Below are 21,263 nucleotides of genomic sequence, written 5' to 3'. Positions count from 1 at the left end.
AATCTCTAAACACTATCTTGGCCTTCAAGGTTAGTATCCTCTCAAACTCTGGTTTTATTATTTTGCTGTTTAAAAATCACTCAGTAGTTACCCTTCATAATCAGAACCAAATCCACTCTCCCTTCTTAAGTATAGATAGCCTAGTGTCCGCCTATTCCTGTTTTTATCTCCAGTCACTCCACGATACACAACCTAGAAGCCGATCATATCCAACTGTTCATAATTCCTAAATAAACATTCCATCAATTCATGCCTCTAGTTTTTTAACCATCCCGATCTTTCTACTCCACTAAGTTTCTTTTTGTATCTCTTCTTTATAATCTTAGAGCACCAAGCTCCTATCTCTGAAAGCAGTTTTAACAGTTTGATCATCACAAGTTTATCTATGTTATGTCACTGTGAGTGCAGAGAATACACTGAGCAATCTACTTGCCATGTATTTGTTTCATAGTTCTCCCCAGAAAAGCCTGACTTTTAAGTTAACTATAAACTTGCTTTAAGAGAAAATGGATCACCAAGAAATCCTCTGTTTGGATAGGACAGAATTTTCCTAATACAAACGAAAATAAGAAAATTACTAAAAACACTGAAGTGGGGCTGTGGCTCCAGGGGTAGGGTGGTAGTCTCGAGTTGAAGAGCTAAGGGACAACACCCAGGCCCAGGTGTGGGGCAGTAGCCTTGAGCAGAAGAAGAGATCAGAGACAATGTTCAGGCCGAGTTCAAGCCCCATGACTCACAAATAAACAAACAAACAAACAAACAAACGTACTTCAGATTCCATCATATACAGTTAACCAAATATTGAAAAACTCTACGAATGTAAAAAATAAAATATTTTAGATTTTTTTTTCAAATTTTTCTTGTTTTGCCAAGCTCCTAGAAACAGCATATTTAAAGTCTCCTCATATCAAACCAAAAGCTACAAACCAAAATTAAAGCTAAAAACTTTCTATGAGAAACAAAAACTAAAGGGATAAGGTTGGGAGTTCGACCTAGTGGTAGAGTGCTTGCCTAGCATACACGAAGACCCAGGTTCAATTCCTTGGTACCACATACATAAAAAAGCTGGAAGTGGTACTGTGATTTAAGTGGTAGAGCACCAGCCTTGAGAAAAGTCCCCGGACAGTGCTCAGGCCCTGAGTCCAAGCCCCAAGACTGGCAAAAACAAGCAAAACCCACAAATGTACTCTTTATCTGATTTATGTAACTATAACTTCTTTGCAAATCACCTTTATTATAACAATAAAAAAATTTATAATATAAAAATCTTGGGCTGGGAGTTTGGCCTAGTGGGAAAGTGCTTGCTTGCCTGGCATGCAGGAAGACCTGGGTATGATTTCTAGGCACCAAATACATCGAAAAAGCCAGAGTGCCACTGTGGCTCAAGTGGTAGAGGGCTAGCCTTGAGAAAACCCAAGGACAATGCTCAGCCCTGAGCTCAAGCCCCAGGCCTGGGGAAAAAAAAAAAAAGCAAAAGCATAAAGCTGGCAACAGACTTTCTGTATTTTTATCATACAGACAGAAAACAAACTCTATACTCATTAGAATAATCTTTTAAAGATCAAAGTTAAAATAAAAACACTGTTAGGGGCCGGGAGTTTGGCCTAGTGGTAGAACGCTTGCCTAGCATGCATGAAGACCCGGGTTCAATTCCTCGGTACTACATACATAGAAAAAAGCTGGAAGTGGTGCTGCTGAGGCTCAAGTGGTAGAGTTCTAACCTTGAGAAAGCTCAAGGACAGTGCTCAGACCCTGAGCTCAAGCCCAGGACTGGCAAAAAAAAAAAAAAAAAAAAAAAAAAAAAAAAAACAAACACTGTTAGATTAAAAAGTAAAGTCATTATCAATCAAGAGACTTGAACGGAAAGAATTTCTAAAACATAACGATTTAAAAATATAGATTGGCCAAGTGTTACAGACCCTGTAATTCTACCTATGGAAGCACAAAAAAGATTCCAGTTTGAGGCCAACATGAACCCTTCAAGCCCAACTAGACAAACAGAACTAATAAGGACTATCTGAGCACAATTTCTAACATTTAATGGACATATGACAATTATATACAATCTTTGCAATCACACATAGAACTATTACAATACTTCACTGTGGACAAGACCGTGGAAAAGAAAACTTGTCCTAAATGAAGAAACAGAGAGCTAGGTGCTGCTAGCTCACACCTGTAATCCTAACTACTCAAGAGGCAGAGATCTGAAGATCATGGTTCAAAGACAGCCCTGGCAGCAAAGTCTGTAAAACTCTTATCTCCAATTAACCTCTCAAAAACCAGAAAAGATGCTTTAGCTCAAAGTGATAGAGCTCTAGCCTTGAGCAAAAAGATCTTACGAACATCCAGGCGCTGATTTCAAGCCCCATGCTGACAAAGTCCCAAGAAATCAATTAATGAAATCAAAAATTTTAATGTCAAATCTGAAAGAACATTTTTTTTTTTTTTTGCCAGTCCTGGGCTTGAGCTCAGGCCTGAGCCCTGTCTTGGACTTTCTCAAGGCTAGCGCTTTACCTCTTGAACCTCAGAACCACTTCCAGCATTTTTTCTGTGCATGTGGTACCAAGGAATCGAACCTGGGTCTTTGTGCATGCTAGGCAAGCACTCTACCATTAGGCCAAACTCCCGGCCCCTGAAACATATTTCTAACCAACTCAAGAGATATCAATAAGCAGAGTCAAAGAGGAAATCTACTTTGGAAAATTTTAAATACTTAATGTCACAAAAATTGCTGTTCTTAGTGGGGAAGCATTCCCAATATCAAACTGTGGAATACTACTATAAGCACTTCTAAGGAACCATTATAATGGCTCTAATTACACAGATTTAAAGGTGTGTCACACAACATTAGGACAAGAAAAATGAATTAAAAGGGAAAACTCAATGGAAAAGAAAAATCCAAATGTTATCATTTGCAATTAATACAAATTTTCTCAGAGAAAACACAAAAGAATTCAAGAAAATGCATTAGAAACCATAAGAGTCTGACCAGATAAAAGTTCACTGAGTTCTATACTAACCACTATTAGAAAGTAGAACCTTTTTTAAAAACACTGTCATCTGGGCCGGGAGTTTGGCCTAGTGGTTAAAGTGCTTGCCTAGCATGCACGAAGACCCGAGTTCGATTCCTTGGTACCACATACATAGAAAAAAAAAAAGCCGGAAGTGGTGAAGTGGTAGAGCTCTAGCCTTGAGAAAGTCCAAGGACAGTACTCAAGCCCTGAGCTCAAGCCCAGGACTGGCAAAAAAACAAAAAACAAAAAACAAAAAAACACTGTCATCTTTAATAAAACAACAATAAAAAAAGACTGAATTAACTATTTCACCTGGTTATCTGATATACTGTATATATGCATATTTGGTTATTTGAAGTCGGATAGGGAAGGGAGGAAAACAAGATAAGGGGTGGGAGTGGGGGGAGGGAAATGGGGACCAAGACATGAGAAAGGGTATCAATGTATGTGAAGTAATGCACCTTCTATCTGGTGAATATAATGCAACACTTCTATTAATTACAATAAAAATATATAAAAAAAAGACTGAATTAAAGAGAAGATCTCTATGGAGAAAACTGCAAAACTCCATTGAAAAAGACATTTAGAACCTAAATAGCTAGATAATGGTGGCTCACACCTGTAATCCTAGCACCTCAGGAAGCTAAGATCTGATTCAAAGCCAGCCTAACCAGGAAAATTCTATAGGAAAATTCCTATTCATCTCCTAATAATCACCAAAGAATCAGAAGTGGAGCTACGGTTCAAATGGCAGAGCATCAGCCTTAAGTACAAAAGCTCAGGGACAGAGCACATAGGCCCTGAGTTCAAGACCCAGGAAGAGCACAAATCTCCTCCCCCCAAAGAAAAAAAATCCAAAACAACAACAGAAAACCTAAATAAACAAATCTTACAGGATTAAATGCTTTCCCCACACCAGATTCAATCAATTGCAATTAACTCCCAAAGGGTTTTTAAATAATGCAAAAGTTGATGCTTAAAGATCAATGGTTCATCAGACAATGACAGATGCTGGTAGGGTTGTGGAGAAAAAGGAAGCCTACTGCATTGCTGGTGGGAATTAAGCAAGTTCTGCCACTCTGGAAAGCAGTATGGAGGTTCCTTAAAGAACTGAAAATTGACCTTCCCTATGATCCCGTCATACCACTCCTGGGCATCTATCCTGAACACAATAACCCAGGATATGATAAGGACACCTGCTCAGCTATGTTCATCTCTGCACTATTCACAATAACCAGGCGATGGAAACAATCCAGATGCCCTACAGCAGATGAATGGATACAAAAAATGTGGTCTATATATACAATGGAATTCTATATAGCCAACAAACAAGATAAAATAATGGCATTCACAGGGAAGTATATGAATCTAGAGCGAATCATGTTGAGTGAAACAAGTCAAGACCAAAGGAACAAAAGGCGCATGGTATCCTTAATACATGGCTATTAGATACACATAGTACAAGAGCAAGGACTTAGTATTTGCATACCCAATGCTATGGACATGGTGTTGGAAATATAAACACAATTACATAGACATAAAAATTTATGACTCTATAGACATAATCTTTTATTACATAGGTTAATATGTATCTATGACATATAAACCCTCAGCCTAATTTTAATTATGTTCTAAAATCTAAGTGCCAGTGATTATATATAGATTCCCTTCCTACTTGTTAAATATGTCATTTGAAATATGATGTAAAAATCAATGTTAATAAATTATTTTAAAAAAATCAATGGTTCAAGAACAGCTGAGACTCCAAGACCTTCCTAAAACATCAAGATTTCCAGCTGGTGGGTCACGCCTGTAATCGTAGCTACTCAGGAGACTGAGATCTGAGGATCGCAGATCAAAGCCAGCTCAGGTAGAAAAGTCTTAAGACAGTCATCTCCAGCAAAATGCTCAAGTGATAAAGTATCAGCTGGGAGCAAAAAAGCCAAAAGGTTGAGTTTCAGTACCAGAACAGTGTGCATGTGTATATTTACAAACATATATAAATGTAAGATCAGAGTTACACGTGTGTGTGTGTGTGTGTGTGCAAAGAGAAGGTAAAACAGAGCACTGGGGCACGGAAGGCCAGCAGGAATAAGCCACATGGAGGGATAAAGTGAATGTAAATAACTAATTCACAAAATCAGTGTCAGATAGATTACTAAGGAGTCATCATTTCAAATCTTCAAAACAGAAATGAAAGTCTGGGAGTTTGGGCTAGTGATACAGCGCTGGTTTAGCATGCACCAAGACCTGTGTTCGATTCCTCGGTACCACATACATAGGACAAGCTGAAAATGGTGCTAGCCTTGACAAAGCCCAAGGACAGTGTCCAGACACTGAGTTCACGCCCCGGAACTGGCAAAAAAGAAAAAGAAAACAGGAATATCTTCATAAGAGCAAGAAGGTTTTCCAGATAAATTATACTAAAATGCAACATCTGTTCACCACAATATTCCATAAAGAATACAGGTCAAAACTAGATTACTTACAATGTCTTTATCAATATAAGGTGTTCCTGATTAGTTTTTAAAGACAACTCAACAGAAAAAAAAAAAGTAGGTAAGAAGACATAACCATGTATTTCATACAAAGACAACAAATAATTCATAATTATACAAAAATACGTATGCTCAATCTCATTAATAATCAAATGAATGCCAATTTAAATCACAACTGTGTATCACTTCCTAAGCATTCTACTGACAAGTATTATGAAGTCTGATATGTTGGAGAGGTTGTAGAGCAACCGTAACTCTCACTATTGATCAGAGTAAAAAGTTGACAAAACTGTTAGCCAGTGTTGCACAACCACCTCAGAAACAAAAACAATCTAGAATCCCTTCATGAAATTTAACATTCATACCCTTTAACACAGTAATTCCACTTCCAGCAAACAGCTTACCATAGTGATATTCCAACACACTTTCTCTTCACAAACCACCAAAAATGTGTTTGAAAATCATCAGTCTTCCACATTACTATGATAGCTTAAAAAATCAGAATTAGGATTAAATAATTTCAAATGATAAATTTCTACAGTACCAGAGTGACATTTTTGAAGTAAAACAGATAATTTAAATGTTATATTAGCATAGGTGATGAAAATAACTATACACACTGATAATTAAACAACAAAAAAAGTTTAATTGCACTAAAATGCCACTCTGGGAGAAATGGAGGAGTCACCTAAACTAAAAGAGGATTCCCCTAACATTATGTATTGTATTTTAAATCATTCCTTTGTTTTCTTACCGTGTGGTAAGAGATTTACCTCTCATGAAAAGTGCCACTGAAAAAGGGAAAGTGGGAAAGTAGAACCAGCAGGAGAATGTTACCATGGGCTTCAAGCATTACCAATTTTAGGAAAGAGCACATACAGAATCTAAAAGCCTAGAAATGAATTCATTTCTATCACTTGTACTCATACACGAATTAGGAAATCCTTGTTACTTCCCTAGGAGTCATATACCCTAGGATTAAAATTAGAGAAATTACCACAACTCTGTACAGTATATCAGAATCTTCAAAAGAGCAAAATCTAGAAACAAAAAAATGCCTACCAGCAGGAGAATGCAATGAAAAACTGTATTAGTGAATCAGAAACATAACACCGATTTGGTCATTGGAATTGATTTTATCAGGATCAAATTCCATACAGACTGAGCCTACTACCTGTCAGAGAGGTTGACACATGGCTAAAGCAGAAGCTAAATTTACAGAAAATTTAGCAGCAAGCTATAGTAGTATACACATATTATCCTATCTGGCATATCTGCTACAAGGTATATTTCCTAGATAAACTTCCAAATGTGTGCACAGGAAACAGGTACAAAAATATTTATTGCAGCATTGTTTCTTAGACCCCCAAAATTCTAAAAAGCCTCAAAGTCCACCAATAGGGTAATTTATAGGTAAGTTATGGTACATTCATGATTTGATTCTACACCAACAATTAGAAGGAACCAAAGAAAACACAGTAATTCAATGTATTAGTATATAAACCTCAATCATGATGCTGAGTGAAAACGAACAAGTTGCAAAAATACGTTAGTTTACTATCACTGACATTTAAAAATTAACAATACTATGCATTGTTTATAGATTCACTGTGATCAAAGTATAAAATATTCAAGGAAATGATAAACACAGGCCTGGACACAGTGGCTATGTGTGAAGTAAGGAGAGTACAACCTCCACAACATTTTTATTTATTTTTAGAAAGATCTGAAGGTAACTTTGGCAAAGCAATTACACCTGTGAAGTCTAAACCATTAATTGGTTAAATCTGTTTTATATTAGCAATAGTCCAGATGGAGAGAGACAGAGAGAATGAATTAGGCAATAGTATGGAAATCTGAGCAGGACAGAGAGAAACAGCCAAAACGCAGCCCTTGAGGGGCGAAGCCTCAACCCATCAGAAATGTTGTCCTACTTGGATCCCTCAAGAGTCTATCTTTCCATCATGTACCTGGATAATAAATCCCACCTTCCTTCACATAAACTGGCAATGTACTGAACATGTTTCAAAATCGTAACTAGAGCTGTCCTATCAGGAAAGGCTCCCAAGGGAGGTAGTAAAATCCCTGAGATTTCTATCTTGTCCACCGATCTACACGTCTCCACGAACCACCCACCAAGTCGTATCAAAAACGCAGGCGCACAACGAGGTGGTAAAAAAAAAAAAAAAATTGGCCAGTTGTCATGGCAACGTGCTTGGCCAAGGAGCTCCCGATGGATGGATTGGTGGAATCCACAGACCACTGCATGGCGCCAGCTCACCACCACCTCCACATCCACGCACGTCTCCAGCTCGGGGAGACGTCACGGGCGCGGGGTCTGCCTGCAGGACGCCCCCTTTCCTTCCGCTTCCTCCCCTCCCCTCCCCGTGGATTGAGCATCTCCAAATAAAAAAACAAACAGGGACGCGCGCGCGCGCACACGCGCAAAGGCGACCTCGGACGCGCGCTCGGAAGCGTGACGCGACCCCCCGTGCCATCTCGCCCCGCGGCGGGCGCCTCCCCCGGGAAGCGTGACTGACTGACGGCGGCCGCGCGGGGGCTGCGGGGGCGGCGAGGACCCAGGCGCGGGCCCGCGCGCCGCCCCCGCCCCGGCCCACTGCGCCACGCCGCCCACCCGCGCCCGCGGGGGCGTGCGCGCACAAAGGCGCCCCCCCCCGCCCTCACCCGCACCCGCGCCCTCCTGCCCTCCGGGCGCCCCCGGCCACACCTCCTCCTCACCTGCCGAGCTCCCGGGCGCCGCGGACGCCGCCGGGCCCTTCAGCTGCGGCGGGCCGCCGCGCACACACCCACACTCGCTGCACACCCACGGGGGGCCTGCGCCGCGTCCGGCTCCGCGGGCATCTTGGCTGCGGCGGGACGAGGTGGCCACGAGAGCCCTGCGCGAGCCAGGGAGACGGTCACTTGGGCCCGCAGCCCGGGAGCTTCGGACGCGGGCCGCCACGGCTCTCGCTGCCGTCGCCACCTCCGCGCTCCACGTCCACCAGACTGAAGGAGGCAGCGGGCGGCAGCGCAGTCTGAAGGAAGACGTCACGTGGGTTGGCAGCGCGCACGCGCAGTCGCGCTACCCCGCCGGGTTCCCCCCCACACACACACACCCCAGCGCCCGGCGGCGTCCGCTGAGCCGTCCCTGCAGCCCCCGCGCTCCGGAGCTCCCGCCCGCCGAGGGTCTTCGTGCGCCTGCGCCGGGAGCCGGTCGGGGGGGGGGGGGGGGGGCGGGTGACGCCGTCGCGCCCAGGCCTGTGATCCCACTGCGGCTGTCTGATCGGCGCTTGCGCAGAAGCCTCAGCGCGGAAGTGGAAGAGCGGCCGGGCGGGGGCCTGGGTGGGCTTGGGTCGAGGGTCTCCCCGCCACCCCACGCCTGCAGTGAGGACTGAACACGGGCGGGCAGGCGCCTGGCCTCGCGGGCCTCGGTCCCCTGGTCCACGGGCGGGGAGGTCTGAGCTTGGCAGCTGGAGCCGCCTCCCCCCACCCCCGGGCCTGCTTCCCTGCGCCCCCTGGGCTGAGCCCCTTGTGCTGCAGGGGTGCGCGTGCCCGCGGGCGGGAGCGCGGGCGGGGGTGCGCAGCCGCCGCAGCTCCGCTCTGCAGTGGATGAGGTGATCGTAGACCAATGGTGAAGGGGTGGGGGGAGGAAATCACTGACGACCATTGTGTTCCTTCTCCACAGACCCGACTAAAGACAGCCACGGGGGGAAAATGGTGGAGAATTCACCGTCGCCATTGCCAGAAAGAGCGATTTATGGCTTTGTCCTTTTCCTAAGTTCCCAGTTTGGCTTCAGTAAGTACGCTTCCTCATCGATGGCCGGGGCTCTGCTCTGCACGTCCCAGACATGATGCACACACGGGACACGGTCGAGGCTTCTTCCCACCCAGATCTCCTTTTAGGGAAAAGCTGAAGGGAGCTGGTGTTTGCTCAGCTTTGCTTTCTATCTCAGCGTGAGCCTAAAGAGATTTAATCCAGGACCAGCACGATAGCAAAGTGAATAAAACCTGATCCCTGCTCTTCAAGAGGTCACGGGCTTGTAGACAGTAAACCTAGAGTTCATCGCGTGTGAGCTACCGTCGATGGGATGAGTATCCCTGTCATTCTACTGACTTAGGCTGAGATCTGAGGTTCGTGATCATGGGTCAAAGCCAGCCCCGACAGGAAAGCCTGCGCGATTTATTTCCAGTTAACCACACAAAAGCTGCAAGAAGAGTTATGGTTTAACTGAATAGAATGCCAGCCTTGAGCTAAAAGAACTAAGGGACAGCCCTCAGGCCCCGAGTTCAACCTCTAGGATCAACACAAAACAACCAAAAGACAGAGGGCCTTGAATGAGGCATAATAAAGCTTAGAAGTGAAAGATTTAGTATCACTAGCCCATCCAGGCCATTTACATCTTAGATCTATGTTTATTCCCATACTACTCTATTTTGAAGTAGATGGCCACTGAGAAACTAATATTCATGCAGCAGCCCCCAAGTCCCTACCCAAAAAGATTGGGAATTATGATTTTTGTTGTTGATGGTGGTGGTTGGTGATGGGGCTTGAATTCAGGCCTTATGCACTTGAGCTCAAGGCTAGTACTCTACCACTTTGAGTCACAGCACCACTTCCAGTTTTCTGGTGGTTAACTGGAAGAAATGAGTCTTACAGGCTTTCCTTCCTTGGTTGGTGTTTAACCTGATCCTCAGATCTCGGCCTCCTGAATAATTAGGCCATCAACACCCAACAGGATTGAAAATTATGAGGAAGAAAGTTGAAAGCTTTCTAGAACTTTCTGAAAGTCAGGAAGGTAGAAGAATGATGGTTTTCTGAACCATAACCCAAAAATACTAACTGAACTCCCTAACCATTCCCTAGTGGGGTTTGTGGAATGAAACAGTTGTTAAAACAGGTCAAATTCTGGCTTCTGCACAGATTTATTCTTTGGCCTATGACCATATTATTTAACCTTGAGCCTTCAGGTTCCTTGTCTATAAATGAGTATTGATAATGTGGGTTGTTGAATGCATACTGTGCTTAGAACAGTCCTGTGAAGTAGTTGTTGTTACTGTTGTCCTCATTTTAAAGATGAAAATACAGGGATTTAAATAGTATGACACTAAATGTAAAGACCTCCAGGATAAGGAAACAAAAGCCATCTAATGAGTGACTGTTGTCCTTAATGTACTATGTTATCTCTCATCTCTTGCCATCCCTTGATTATCTCATATTGTTACAATATTTCATCTTGTTATCTGATATATTTTGTATGTCCTTAATTGGTTATTTGAAATTGGATAGGGAAGGGGGAAAATCAAGATAAGCGAGGGGGGGGGGGGGGGGATGGGGACCATGTCATGAGAAAGGGTGTCAATGTTTGTGAAGTTATGCACCTTCTATCTGGTGAATATAATGTAACCCTTCTATTAATCACAATAAAAAAAATTATAGGGGCCAGGAGTTTGCCCTAGTGGTTAAAGTGCTTGCCTAGCATGCATGAAAACCCGGGTTCAATTCCTTCGTACCACATACATAGAAAAAAAAGCCAGAAGTGGTGCTGAGGCTCAAGTGATAGAGCTCTAGTCTTGAGAAAGTCCAAGGACAGTGCTCAGGCCCTGAGCCCAAGCCCAGGACTAGCCAAAAAAAAAAAAAAAGGAAGCAGGGCCGGGAGTTTGGCCTAGTGGTTAAAGTGCTTGCCTAGCATGCATGAAGACCCAGGTTCAATTCCTTGGTACCACATACATAGAAAAAAGCCGGAAGTGGTGCTGAGGCTCAAGTGGTATAGCTCTAGCCTTGAGAAAGTCCAAGGACAGTGCTCAGGCCTGAGCTCAAGCCCAGGACTGGCAAAAAAAAAAAAAAGGAAGCAAGCGGAAAAAAAAAAAAATACAGGGGTTTGAATAGCTTTCCCTCACAAAGCTAGAAATAGAAACTGCTACACCTGGAATTTAAACCCATATGTGCTTGCTACTTACATTAACTAGGGTAATTTATGTAAAGTACTTCATGCACAGAAATGATAAGGAACAATAAGGTTGGCTACTTAATTGTCATTTTTCAAACTTCCAATTCAAAAAATTTCAGGGAATAGAAATTATATAAAGTAAAGCAATGATTTTAAGGCTTAAGTTCCATGATGCCCACATTCAAAAATTGGGTCAATGGACCAGGTGTTTGGCTTAGTGGTATAGTGCTTGCCTAACATGCACGAAGATCCAGGTTCCACTCCTCAGTATCACATACATACAAAAATTTGAAAGTGAAGCTGGGTGCAGTGGCTTACCCCTAAAATCCTAGCTACTCAGGAGGCTGAGATCTGAGGATCAAGGTTCAAAGCCAGCCTGGGCACAAAAGGACCTGAGACTCTTATCTCCAATTAACTTCTAGAAAACGAGAAGTAGGGCTTAGCTGAGTTTAAGCCCCCTGACCCACAAAAAAAGAAAAAAAAAATAGGAAGTGGTGCTGTGGCTCAAGTGGTAGAGCTCTAGCCTTGAGAAAGCCCAAGGACCGTGCTCAGGCCCTGAGTTCAAGCCCCAGGACTGGCAAAAAAAAAATGGAGTCAACAATTCATTGAGACTGGGTGCTGGTGGCTGGTTCCTATAATCCTAGCTACAGAGGAGGCTGAGATTTGAGACTGCATTCCAAAGCCAACTTCAGCAGACCAATTTGAGAGACTCTTATCCCCAGCTAACAATCAAAAACCTGGAAGTGGAGATGTGGCTCAAGTGGTAGAAGCCCTAACCTGGAATGAAAAAGCTAAAAAAGAGCAAGCCCCAGTACGGGACTTAATATGCCACACACATAACAGTGAAATACAAAACATCCAGAGATGTGTTGCTTTTTTTTTTTTTTTTTTTTTTTTTTGCCAGTCCTGGGCTTGAGCTCAGGGCCTGTGCACTCTCCTTGGACTTTCTCAAGGCCAGAGCTCTACCACTACTTTCGGCTTTTTTCTATGTATGTGATACCAAGAAATTGAACCTGGGTCTTTGCACATGCTAGGCAAGCACTCTACCACTAGGCCCAGATGTGTTGCTTTTATAGGTTTCATTATAGTAGAAGGAGGTTACCACTGGACAAATTAAATAAATAAATATATTATCAAATGGTAGCATGTATTAGCAGGAGAAATTAAACAAGAAGGATAATGCCTTTCTAATGTACTCCAATATCTCTCTTTATTACTCATTCACAGTGAAGTAAAAAGATGATTTCACTCATCCCTATTCACCATTAAATTTTGTTTGTTGGTTTGTTATGCCAGTCCTGGGGACTGAACTCAGGGTCTGAGCACTGTCCTTGGGCTTTCTCCAGGCTAGTGCTCTATCACTCGAGCCACAGAACCACTTCTGGCTTTTCCATGTATGTGGTACTGAGGAATCAAACCCGGATCCTCTTGCATGCTAAGCAAGCACTCTACCACTAGGCCAAACTCTCGGCTCCTGACCATTAAATTTTAAGCTCAGGAAGACAGAAGCCATCCTTTCAGGATTCACTACTATAGCTCATTCCATAGCATCATTATTATTATAGAATTATGGAATTCTGTAATACATAATTAAGAGAACTACCATGTGGGCATTTGGTAGTTCACACCTGGAATGCTAGCTAATAAGGAGGCTGAGATCTGAGGATCTTAGTTCAGAGCCAGCCACAGTATGAAAATCTATGAGATTCTTATCTCTAACTACCAAAAAGTGAAAAAAGCTAAAGTAGGAGCTGGGAGTTTGGCCTAGTGGTAGAGTGCTTGCCTAGCATGCATGAAGACCTGGGTTCAATTCCTCTGTACTACATACATAGAAAAAGCCGAAAGTGGTGCCATGGCTCAAGTGGTAGAGCTCTAGCCTTGAGAAAGCCCAAGGACTGGCCAAAAAAAAGAGAGAAACCAAGTTATAGCACTGAAGCTGTGCCTGAGTTATACTGAGTTCAAGTTTCAGTATAGGAAAGAAGGAAAAAAGGCTAATGTCTATGGTTATTGATGTGGGTAGTTGAAATACGTCTTCTTGGGCAAAAAAATACAGCCTTTCTAGGATTCCATTTCCTCTGTAGACATTATATCCATACTCCAGGATTGACGATTAAATGAAATATTGCATGTAGACGTATGCTTAGTCCATAGTTGGTGCATAGAGTTTACCTCTTGCTATTACACAGGACAGCCATAAAGGGAACCACAGGATTTAGGACTTAGGGGAAGAAGATTGTAGTCTGGGAGATATAGTAGAAGGTTAGCCGGTAACAGAGAAGAACTGGAGTAGATTAGTTCCCCCCTAAGCAACTAAATATCTGTACTTGTTTCTCCCCTGTAGAAATAAAGTGTTGAGGGCAAGGAGTTTGGCCTAGTGGTAGCATGCTTGCCTAGCATGCACGAAGACCCGGGTTCGATTCCTTGGTACAACATACTTAGAAAAAAGCCAGAAGTGGTGCTGAGGCTCAAGTGCTGGAGTTCTAGCCTTGAGAAAAATCCAAGGACAGTGCACAGGCCCTGAGCTCAAGCCCAGGACTGGCAAAAAAAAAAAAAAAGTGTTGAGCACTAGTATACAGAAAGAAAATTGCTAGATGTAGTAAGAATTATGACAAGATAGTATTGCTAAGGTATGATTTGTACCCTGAATTACTTAAAATACAGTGTGAGGGCTAAAGACTCGACAAAAAAGACTGATAATAAGATAATTATGATAAGCCTTACAGAAACCATACAAATAAGGAACCGGGAATACTGACAAGGAAAAAGTCATTTCTGAGAGAATCAGATGCTTCAGAGGAGTTTTCTTGTTGTGTCTAAGCACACAGATTAGATCCATGCCTTATTAACTTTTTTTTCCCCTCTTCCTTATCTTTAGTACTTTATCTTGTATGGGCTTTTATTCCTGAACCTTGGCTGCACTCCTTAGGTTTAACCTATTGGCCACAAAAGTAAGTTTTATATTTCTTAAATAAGAGTAAAATTAATGCTGTTTTGAAGGACCATATGCTTTAAGACCACTTGAATCTTAGGGAGGTTTTTTTTAAAATTTTATGACTAGCTATATAGAAACTTAAGACTTTTTAATACATGTCTAATTGAAGATGTTGAGATGAACACTCATGTTTATCTCCATTTCTGCCCAAAATTTTGCTAAAAATTATTTTCCTATCAGGAAAAATACCTTTTTAAGATATAAACCTACATGAATGAAGAATAGGCTGGGAGAACAAATGTATCGACACAGTTTTGCAAGTGGATTGTGATAGAGGTATTTGTGCTGTTTCTACATTGCTTGCTTAAGGGAGAAGCCATGAAGAATATTTGTGGACTAGGCCAGTGGCACATGCTTGGGAATCTCAGCTTCACAGGAAGCACGGTTCATGGCTAGGTTAGGCAAAAAGTTAGTGAGACCTTTGCCACCTTAGCCAACAAAGCAAGCACTATGCCTATAATCCTGCTTTTGAGGGAAGTTGTGGTTTGAGGCTGGTCCCAAGCATCCCCACCCCTCAAAAAAAAAAAAAACCCACTACTATCACAGCCCGTATCCAAAAATGAACCAAAGCAAAAGAAGAGGTGAGGGGAGTCCTCAGGGAAAGACTCAAGTGGTAGAGGACCTTCTTAGCATTGCAAGGCCCTGGGTTCAAACCTCAGAACTCTAAATGACCCAGACTCGGGATGCATCAGTGCCTCATTAACGAGGTAGTTCTGAGTGGGATGGAGAACATCTTTAAAGAGCATTAGAGGGGCCGGGAGTGCAGCTTAGTGATAGAGAGCTCACCTAGCACACACGAAGCCCTGATTTCAATTCCTCGGTACCATATACACAGGAAAAGCCAAAGTGGTGCTGCGGCTGAAGGGGTAGGGCGGCAGACTTGAGCTGAAGAGCTGAAGGACAGCACCCAGGCCCAGAGTTCAAGCTCCACAACTGACCAAAAAGAAAAATGAAATGACTGAGGCACCTTATTGAACTGTAATAAGTAAACATCTGCACAGCTGAAAACCTGACAAAATAGAGCACTTAATGAGCTTGCCTGCATTGAGAGAAAAGTGAGAAGCATATCAGAGAATTTGAGCATTGTGTGTACATGGGAAACTAAGCACACAAACCACAAGATAAAATTACTAGTCTCAGAAAAAAATATATATATGAATGTGTGTATATTGTATAAGAAAACATGATAATACGCTATGGTCTCAGTAGCAAATATTGTATAGTCAATACTAAACTTCTGAGATATATATGTGTGTGTGTGTGTGTGTGTATATATATATATATATATATATATATATATATATATATATATATCCAGACATTATAAGCATAGCAGGTAGTGGGAGTAAATTCCTCATGTCTATATTAGGAAATCTAGAGAAAATATCTGAAATTGAAGGGGGCAAAAATCAAGAAGTAATATGAATACATGGTATGGAGATGAGTAACTTGAATCCCAAAAGGAACAGCTCAAGTGTCAAAAAGGAATCTTTTTTTTGGTGAGGGGAGGGCAGTGAGAACCTCTTGGGAGGGGATGGAAAATTGCAGCTTTTCATTATAACATTACGGAACTATTGGGATATTGTTATTTTAAGAAAAAAATTAAGTTTCAACTTTGAAAGTATGTTTTGTGACTTCCAAGAAGTCTGAGATGTGTGTTGTATACACTGATAATCTCTTTTGCAGATACTGGGCAGTGGCATTACCTGTCTACCTCCTGATAACTATAGTGATTGGTTATTTACTCTTATTTGGAATCAACATGATGAGTACCTCTCCACTGAACTCCATTCATACAATCACAGGTAAATCTATATAGAGAAAGTGCTGAGGAAAAGGAAAAAGCATCAGCACTCTTATCAGAAAAGCAATCAAGACACAAGAAGAAAACCTCGGGGAAATACACATTGATATGAAAAGAAATAGTTGCACAAAGAACATAAATTATATGAATATACACTCATATATTCATGGAAGAAATCAATTCTGATGAATCCTAATTAACAGATATACATTCCAGAAAGACACACAAGTACATAAAGCATGTCTGTGGGTACCTGTGGACCTTGTTCAGGAGATTTGGGGGATACAGTGCCTCAGGAGCACTGTACCTCAGTTAAATAGACCCAAGAGCCACAGAATGGTTTGTGGGGTTTGTTTTTCCAAGTTTTTCTCTATCAAGTTCAAAACTAGATAGATGCCTAAGCTCTCCATGATTTTTTTTTTATGCTAGTCCTGAGGCTTGAACTCAGGGCCTGAGCACTGTCCTTGGGCTTTCCTCAAGGCTCTACTACTTGAGCCACAGCACCACTTCTGGCTTTTCTATGTATGTGGTATGGAGGAATCAAACCCAGGTCTTCGTGCATTCTAAGCAAGCACTCTACCACCAGGCCACACTCCCAGCCACGGTATCATGTTTTTTTAACGTTTCTAAACCTTTATTCATGTAATGCATGTGGAAAATCAGTTACAGCATTTAAAATTTTTAAATAACCAATTATATTTACAGCATTCACAACTAGTATTACAACAAAATAGACAATTTGTGCAAAAAAGAAAATGCAGCTGGGTGTGGTGGCTCACACCTGTAATCTTAGCTACTCAGGAGGCTGAGATCTGAGGATCACAATTCAGAGCCAGCTGGGGCACTGAAAGGACCCTAAGACTCTTATCTCCAATTAATCACTAGAAAACCTGACGTGGCTCTGTGGCTTAAGGGTAGGGCGGTAACCTTGAACTGAAGAGCTCAGGGACTGTGCCTAGGCCCAGGGGTACGGTGGTAGCCTTGAGCTGAAAAGCTCAGGGGCAATGCCCAGGCCCAGAGTTCAAGCCCCACGACCCAAGGAGGGAGAGGGGAAGGAAAATGCAAAGTTGGCATGAATATTTGCACCAAATGGCTTAGTTTTATGCTGACAGTATAATAAATACATCTTCACTGCTGGGACATAATTTATCCTATGAGAATAGTAAAATTAGACTTTATTTTCAGATAAATGAAGTATTTTTTCCTAAGTTAGAGAAAAATACTTTGCTAATTACATTTTTCATTTTATGGAGGTGCTTTTTTTAAATCTATAAGTAGATGTATAAAGGAGTTGCCATGAAGAAAGCGATTTATGAATACACTGCATGTTGATCAATATCATCCCTTTCAACATTCTCACTCACCCCTCTCTACCCATAGGATAGTTCTTCTAAAGAGAAGATTTAAGGGCCGGGAGTTTGGCCTAGTGGTGGAGTGTTTGCCTAGCATGCATGAAGACCCAGGTTTGATTCCTCCATACCACATACATAGAAAAAAAAAAGCCGGAAGTGGTGCTGAGGCTCAAGTGATAGAGCTCTAGCCTTGAGAAAGCTCAAGGACAGTGCTCAGGCCTGAGCTCAAGCCCAGGACTGGCCAAAACAAAAAAAAAAAAAACAAAAAAAAAAAAAGAAGATTTAAGTAATCATCTGGTTAGGTTGCACACCGTTTTTGTCAGTATCCAAACATTAGCCTGGTGAGCTATGTCGAGGTCTTCATTAGCCACGGATGCTATGGAAGAAATTGCTTGGTTCAGCAGCTTTTTGGTTTTTCCTGCAGATAACTATGCTAAGAACCAACAGCAGAAGAAATACCAAGAAGAGGCCATTCCAGCATTAAGAGACGTTCCTATTAGCGAAGTAAGCCAGAGGTTCTTCCTTTCAGCCAGAGAACTCTCCACCAAAGCCTGAGTCATGTGTAACCATGTGGAAACCACGCCTTTGTGTATGTATTTTGGAAGATTTTGGTCTTAGGTCTATTAACTATCTTAATTATACCTTGTTTTGAAAAATGGAAATTGATCTCGTATCAAGTTCACTTATTAAAATAATGGAGATGTTTTAAAATATAAATTATTAATGGGCAGAATAAAATATGTTACTGCATTACTGTATAGCAAACTTCATTGAGTTCATTTGTTGGTTGTTTTTAGATAGCATCGTGGTTTGTAGCCCCATGACCTCAAACTTTCAACCCTTTTGTCTCAAGTATCCAAGTCACTGTGATTATTGATGTGTACTGCCATGTCTGAATTTTACAGAGGCCTCCAAAAAGAATGTGTACGTATAAAAATCAAGACACTCTAGAAAGAGAGTGCAAAGAGCCCTTGTCTTTCTTCCTTCTTATACTGAGGGTTCGAGAATTCAAACTCTTGGATTGGGTAGAAGGATATGCTTAATATTTGTGCCATTAGATTCATTATTACTTACTGCCTACCAGGAAGCAATATTTTTCTTTTTTTTTCTCATTAAACTTTGTTTTAATGGATCTCAAAATTCTGTGACATATTTTTGGTCATGTTGTTTCCATTAGAAAGTACTGATTTTTAAAAATTAATAACTTAAAACTGCCACACAAAAAATGGTCCACAAAACATTTTCCTTTCCTTCTGAAGGTTTTTACAATGCGTTGTTATCAGTAACCAGTCTTTTACTATTAAACTTAAATGGCCAATTGAGATAAACAGTTCTGAGATTGTTCTTCTACGACTGGTTAAGACGTAGCAGGTATTTTTCTAGACACAGGTGGAATAAAACTCTCTCAAAGAGATTGTATATTGTTTATTTTTAAGACCTAATATTGAGATAAACCAAGTAAATAGAACAGTTGTCGTGGGTGATGTACACAGAATTAAGGCCGTCTTTTAGAAAGTAATAGGATGAGTGCTTCAGACTAGGTGTCCAAGGAAAGCTTCGTGGAGGGAGACAGTTAAATCTGAAATTTGAACAGGAGAAAAAAAAAAGAGCAACCAAAAAATTGGAAGTGGGGGCCAGGAGTTTGGCCTAGTGGTGGAGTGCTTGCTTAGCATGCACTAAGACCCAGGTTCGATTCCTCCTTACCACAAACATAGAAAAAGCCAGAAGTGATGCTTTGGCTCAAGTGGTAGAGCTCTAGCCTTGAGAAAGCCCAAGGACAGTGCTCAGGCCCTGAGTTCAAGCCCCAAAATTGGCCCAAAAATATATTTAAAAAATGGGAAGGAGGTTGGACTGCAGTGGATCTGGAGCACATTGAAGTGGGGTACAGCCTGAGGCCAGGTCATGAAGGTTTATAGGTCAGTGTAGGAAGTGTAACTGTGTGATGAGACTGAGGCAAGATCTGAAGGTCTTTAAGGAGAGGAGTGATAGGGACTGATAGGTGATTGTTACATGTCACTGATGGTCAGAGAATGGATCCAGAGGAGCTTGGGAATGGAGCAAAAGCATGGAAATAAGGAGACTGTTAAAAGCCTGTTCAAATGAGTCCTGGCAAGAAATACTTGCTGCCCATGCCAGGGGAGTGGAGGTGCAGAGGGCAGACAGCTTTGCAGGATTTATTGGGGTTTAGGGTTCTGATGATGCAGATGAGCAGGGCTGACAAAGCAGTTTGTGATTAAGGGTAACGCCTAGGTTTGGGATATAAGGACCTGGGTTGCTGGCTGTGCCTTTTATTGCATAGGAAAATGTTTGGAGAACCATTGGAGGATTTGGTGAGTGAAAACTTAGATAGAAATAGGTGTTTAAAACTTAGCAAGAGGGGCTGGGAGTTTGGCCTAGTGGTAGAGTGCTTGCCTAGCATGCACGAAGACCTGGGTTCAATTCCTCGGTACCATGTACTTAGAAAAAGCTGGAAGTGGTGCAAAGGCTCAAGTGGTAGAGCTGTAGCTTTGAGAAAAATCCAAGGACAGTGTTTAGGCCCTGAGCTTAAGCCCAGCACTGGCCAAAAAAAAAAAAACTTGGCAAGAGAATATTCAAAGCCAGTGGGTTTAAATCTATAGTAGTTACTCAAAGCCTTTTAAACTTTTTTTTTTTCTTTTGTTAGTCGTGGGGCTTGAACTCTAGGCTGGGCCCTGTCTCTGAGCTCTTCAGCTCAAGGCTACCATCCTACCCCTTGAGCCACAGCGCCACTTCCTGTTTTCTAGTGATTAATTGGAGATAAGAATCTCACAGACTTTAGTGTCCAGGCTGGCTTTGAACTGTGATCCTCAGATCTCAGTCTCTTGGGTAGCTAGGATTACAGACGTGAGCCACCACGCCTGACCATCTTTTAAACTTTTGACATTCTTAAGTCTGATACTCTTTTTTTTTTTTGCCAGTCCTGGGCTTGAGCTCAGGGCCTGAGCACTGTCCTTGGACTTTCTACCACTTGAGCCAGAGTACTACTTCTGGTTTTTCTAAGTATGTAGTACTGAGGAATTGAACCCAAGTTTTCATGCATGCTAGGCAAGCACTCAACCAGTAGGCCAGACTTCCGGCCCTGGTACTTTTATTTTTGTGGTAGTAAGTTTTGAACTCAAGACTTTGTGCTTCTTAGGAAGACTTACACTACTTGGGCCACAGCCCAGCTCTTCTCTTCAGTGCTTATAAACAGTCATTGCACCTCTGGGTTGAACAAGGCGGTGACTGGCTAGTCTGTAAGACAGAGCCAGAACTCTAACGAGTACTGCACAGTACGTTAGCTTCAGATTAATGTTCATTCTGTTTCCTAGTCATGTGTTTATAGCTCAGAAAAGTTACACAGTTCTACTGTTCTTCAGACTATGAAAACAGATGTCTTTTATTTTTTATCTTTTATTAATTTTTTTTTTGCTTTTTTGCTGGTCCTGGGCTTAAACTCTGGGCCTGACTGAGCACTGTTCTTGAGCTTTTGTGCTCAAGGCTAGCACTCTATCACTTGAGCCATAGCTCCACTTTCAGCATTTTGTGGTTGATAAAGTCTCATAGACCTTCCTGTCTGGGTTGGCTTTAAACTCGGATCTCAGTCTCATGAGTACCTAGGGTTACAGGTGTGAGCAACTGGTGCTTAGCTTGA

The 21,263-nt window shown here is 42.0% G+C and overlaps 2 protein-coding genes across 4 annotated transcripts in view; one reads left to right on the top strand and one right to left on the bottom strand.

The window, feature by feature from the left end:
* Nucleotides 1–8,506, bottom strand: part of Ttc3 (tetratricopeptide repeat domain 3) — a 116,372-nt gene extending 107,866 nt beyond the window's left edge. The window contains exon 1 of the mRNA XM_090349244.1: nucleotides 8,255–8,506. The gene's annotated coding sequence lies outside the window, so the exon portion shown is untranslated. The remainder of the gene's footprint in view (nucleotides 1–8,254) is intronic.
* A 265-nt stretch (nucleotides 8,507–8,771) lies between these two features.
* On the top strand, nucleotides 8,772–18,361 carry Pigp (phosphatidylinositol glycan anchor biosynthesis class P). Of its 3 annotated transcripts, none has more exons than XM_090349248.1 (5): nucleotides 8,772–8,857; nucleotides 9,201–9,311; nucleotides 14,339–14,411; nucleotides 16,142–16,260; nucleotides 18,036–18,361. In XM_090349248.1, the coding sequence occupies exons 2-5, from the start codon at nucleotides 9,230–9,232 to the stop codon at nucleotides 18,164–18,166; spliced, it is 405 nt and encodes a 134-aa protein (XP_090205374.1). In that variant the 5' UTR covers nucleotides 8,772–8,857; nucleotides 9,201–9,229; the 3' UTR covers nucleotides 18,167–18,361. The 3 variants fall into 3 exon arrangements, with proteins under 3 accessions (XP_090205374.1, XP_090205385.1, XP_090205378.1); XM_090349259.1 differs by having other exon boundaries at nucleotides 8,779–8,899; XM_090349252.1 differs by lacking the exon at nucleotides 8,772–8,857 and adding an exon at nucleotides 8,890–8,970.
* Nucleotides 18,362–21,263: the final 2,902 nt, after the last annotated feature.

Source organism: Megascapheus bottae, chromosome 1 (assembly GCF_031878675.1).
Source record: "Megascapheus bottae isolate mThoBot1 chromosome 1, mThoBot2.hap1, whole genome shotgun sequence".
Lineage (NCBI taxonomy): Eukaryota > Metazoa > Chordata > Mammalia > Rodentia > Geomyidae > Megascapheus > Megascapheus bottae.
The sequence above is the reverse complement of the archived record's forward strand: the minus strand, read 5'-3'. Positions and strand labels throughout refer to the sequence as shown.

Coding starts and splice junctions, on each gene's coding strand:
- Pigp (XM_090349248.1), top strand. CDS start 9,230: ATGGTGGAGAATTCACCGTCGCCATTGCCAGAAAGAGCGATTTATGGC. Junction 14,412..16,141: donor TTAACCTATTGGCCACAAAA/GTAAGTTTTATA, acceptor TCTCTTTTGCAG/ATACTGGGCAGTGGCATTAC. Junction 16,261..18,035: donor CTCCATTCATACAATCACAG/GTAAATCTATAT, acceptor TTTTTCCTGCAG/ATAACTATGCTAAGAACCAA.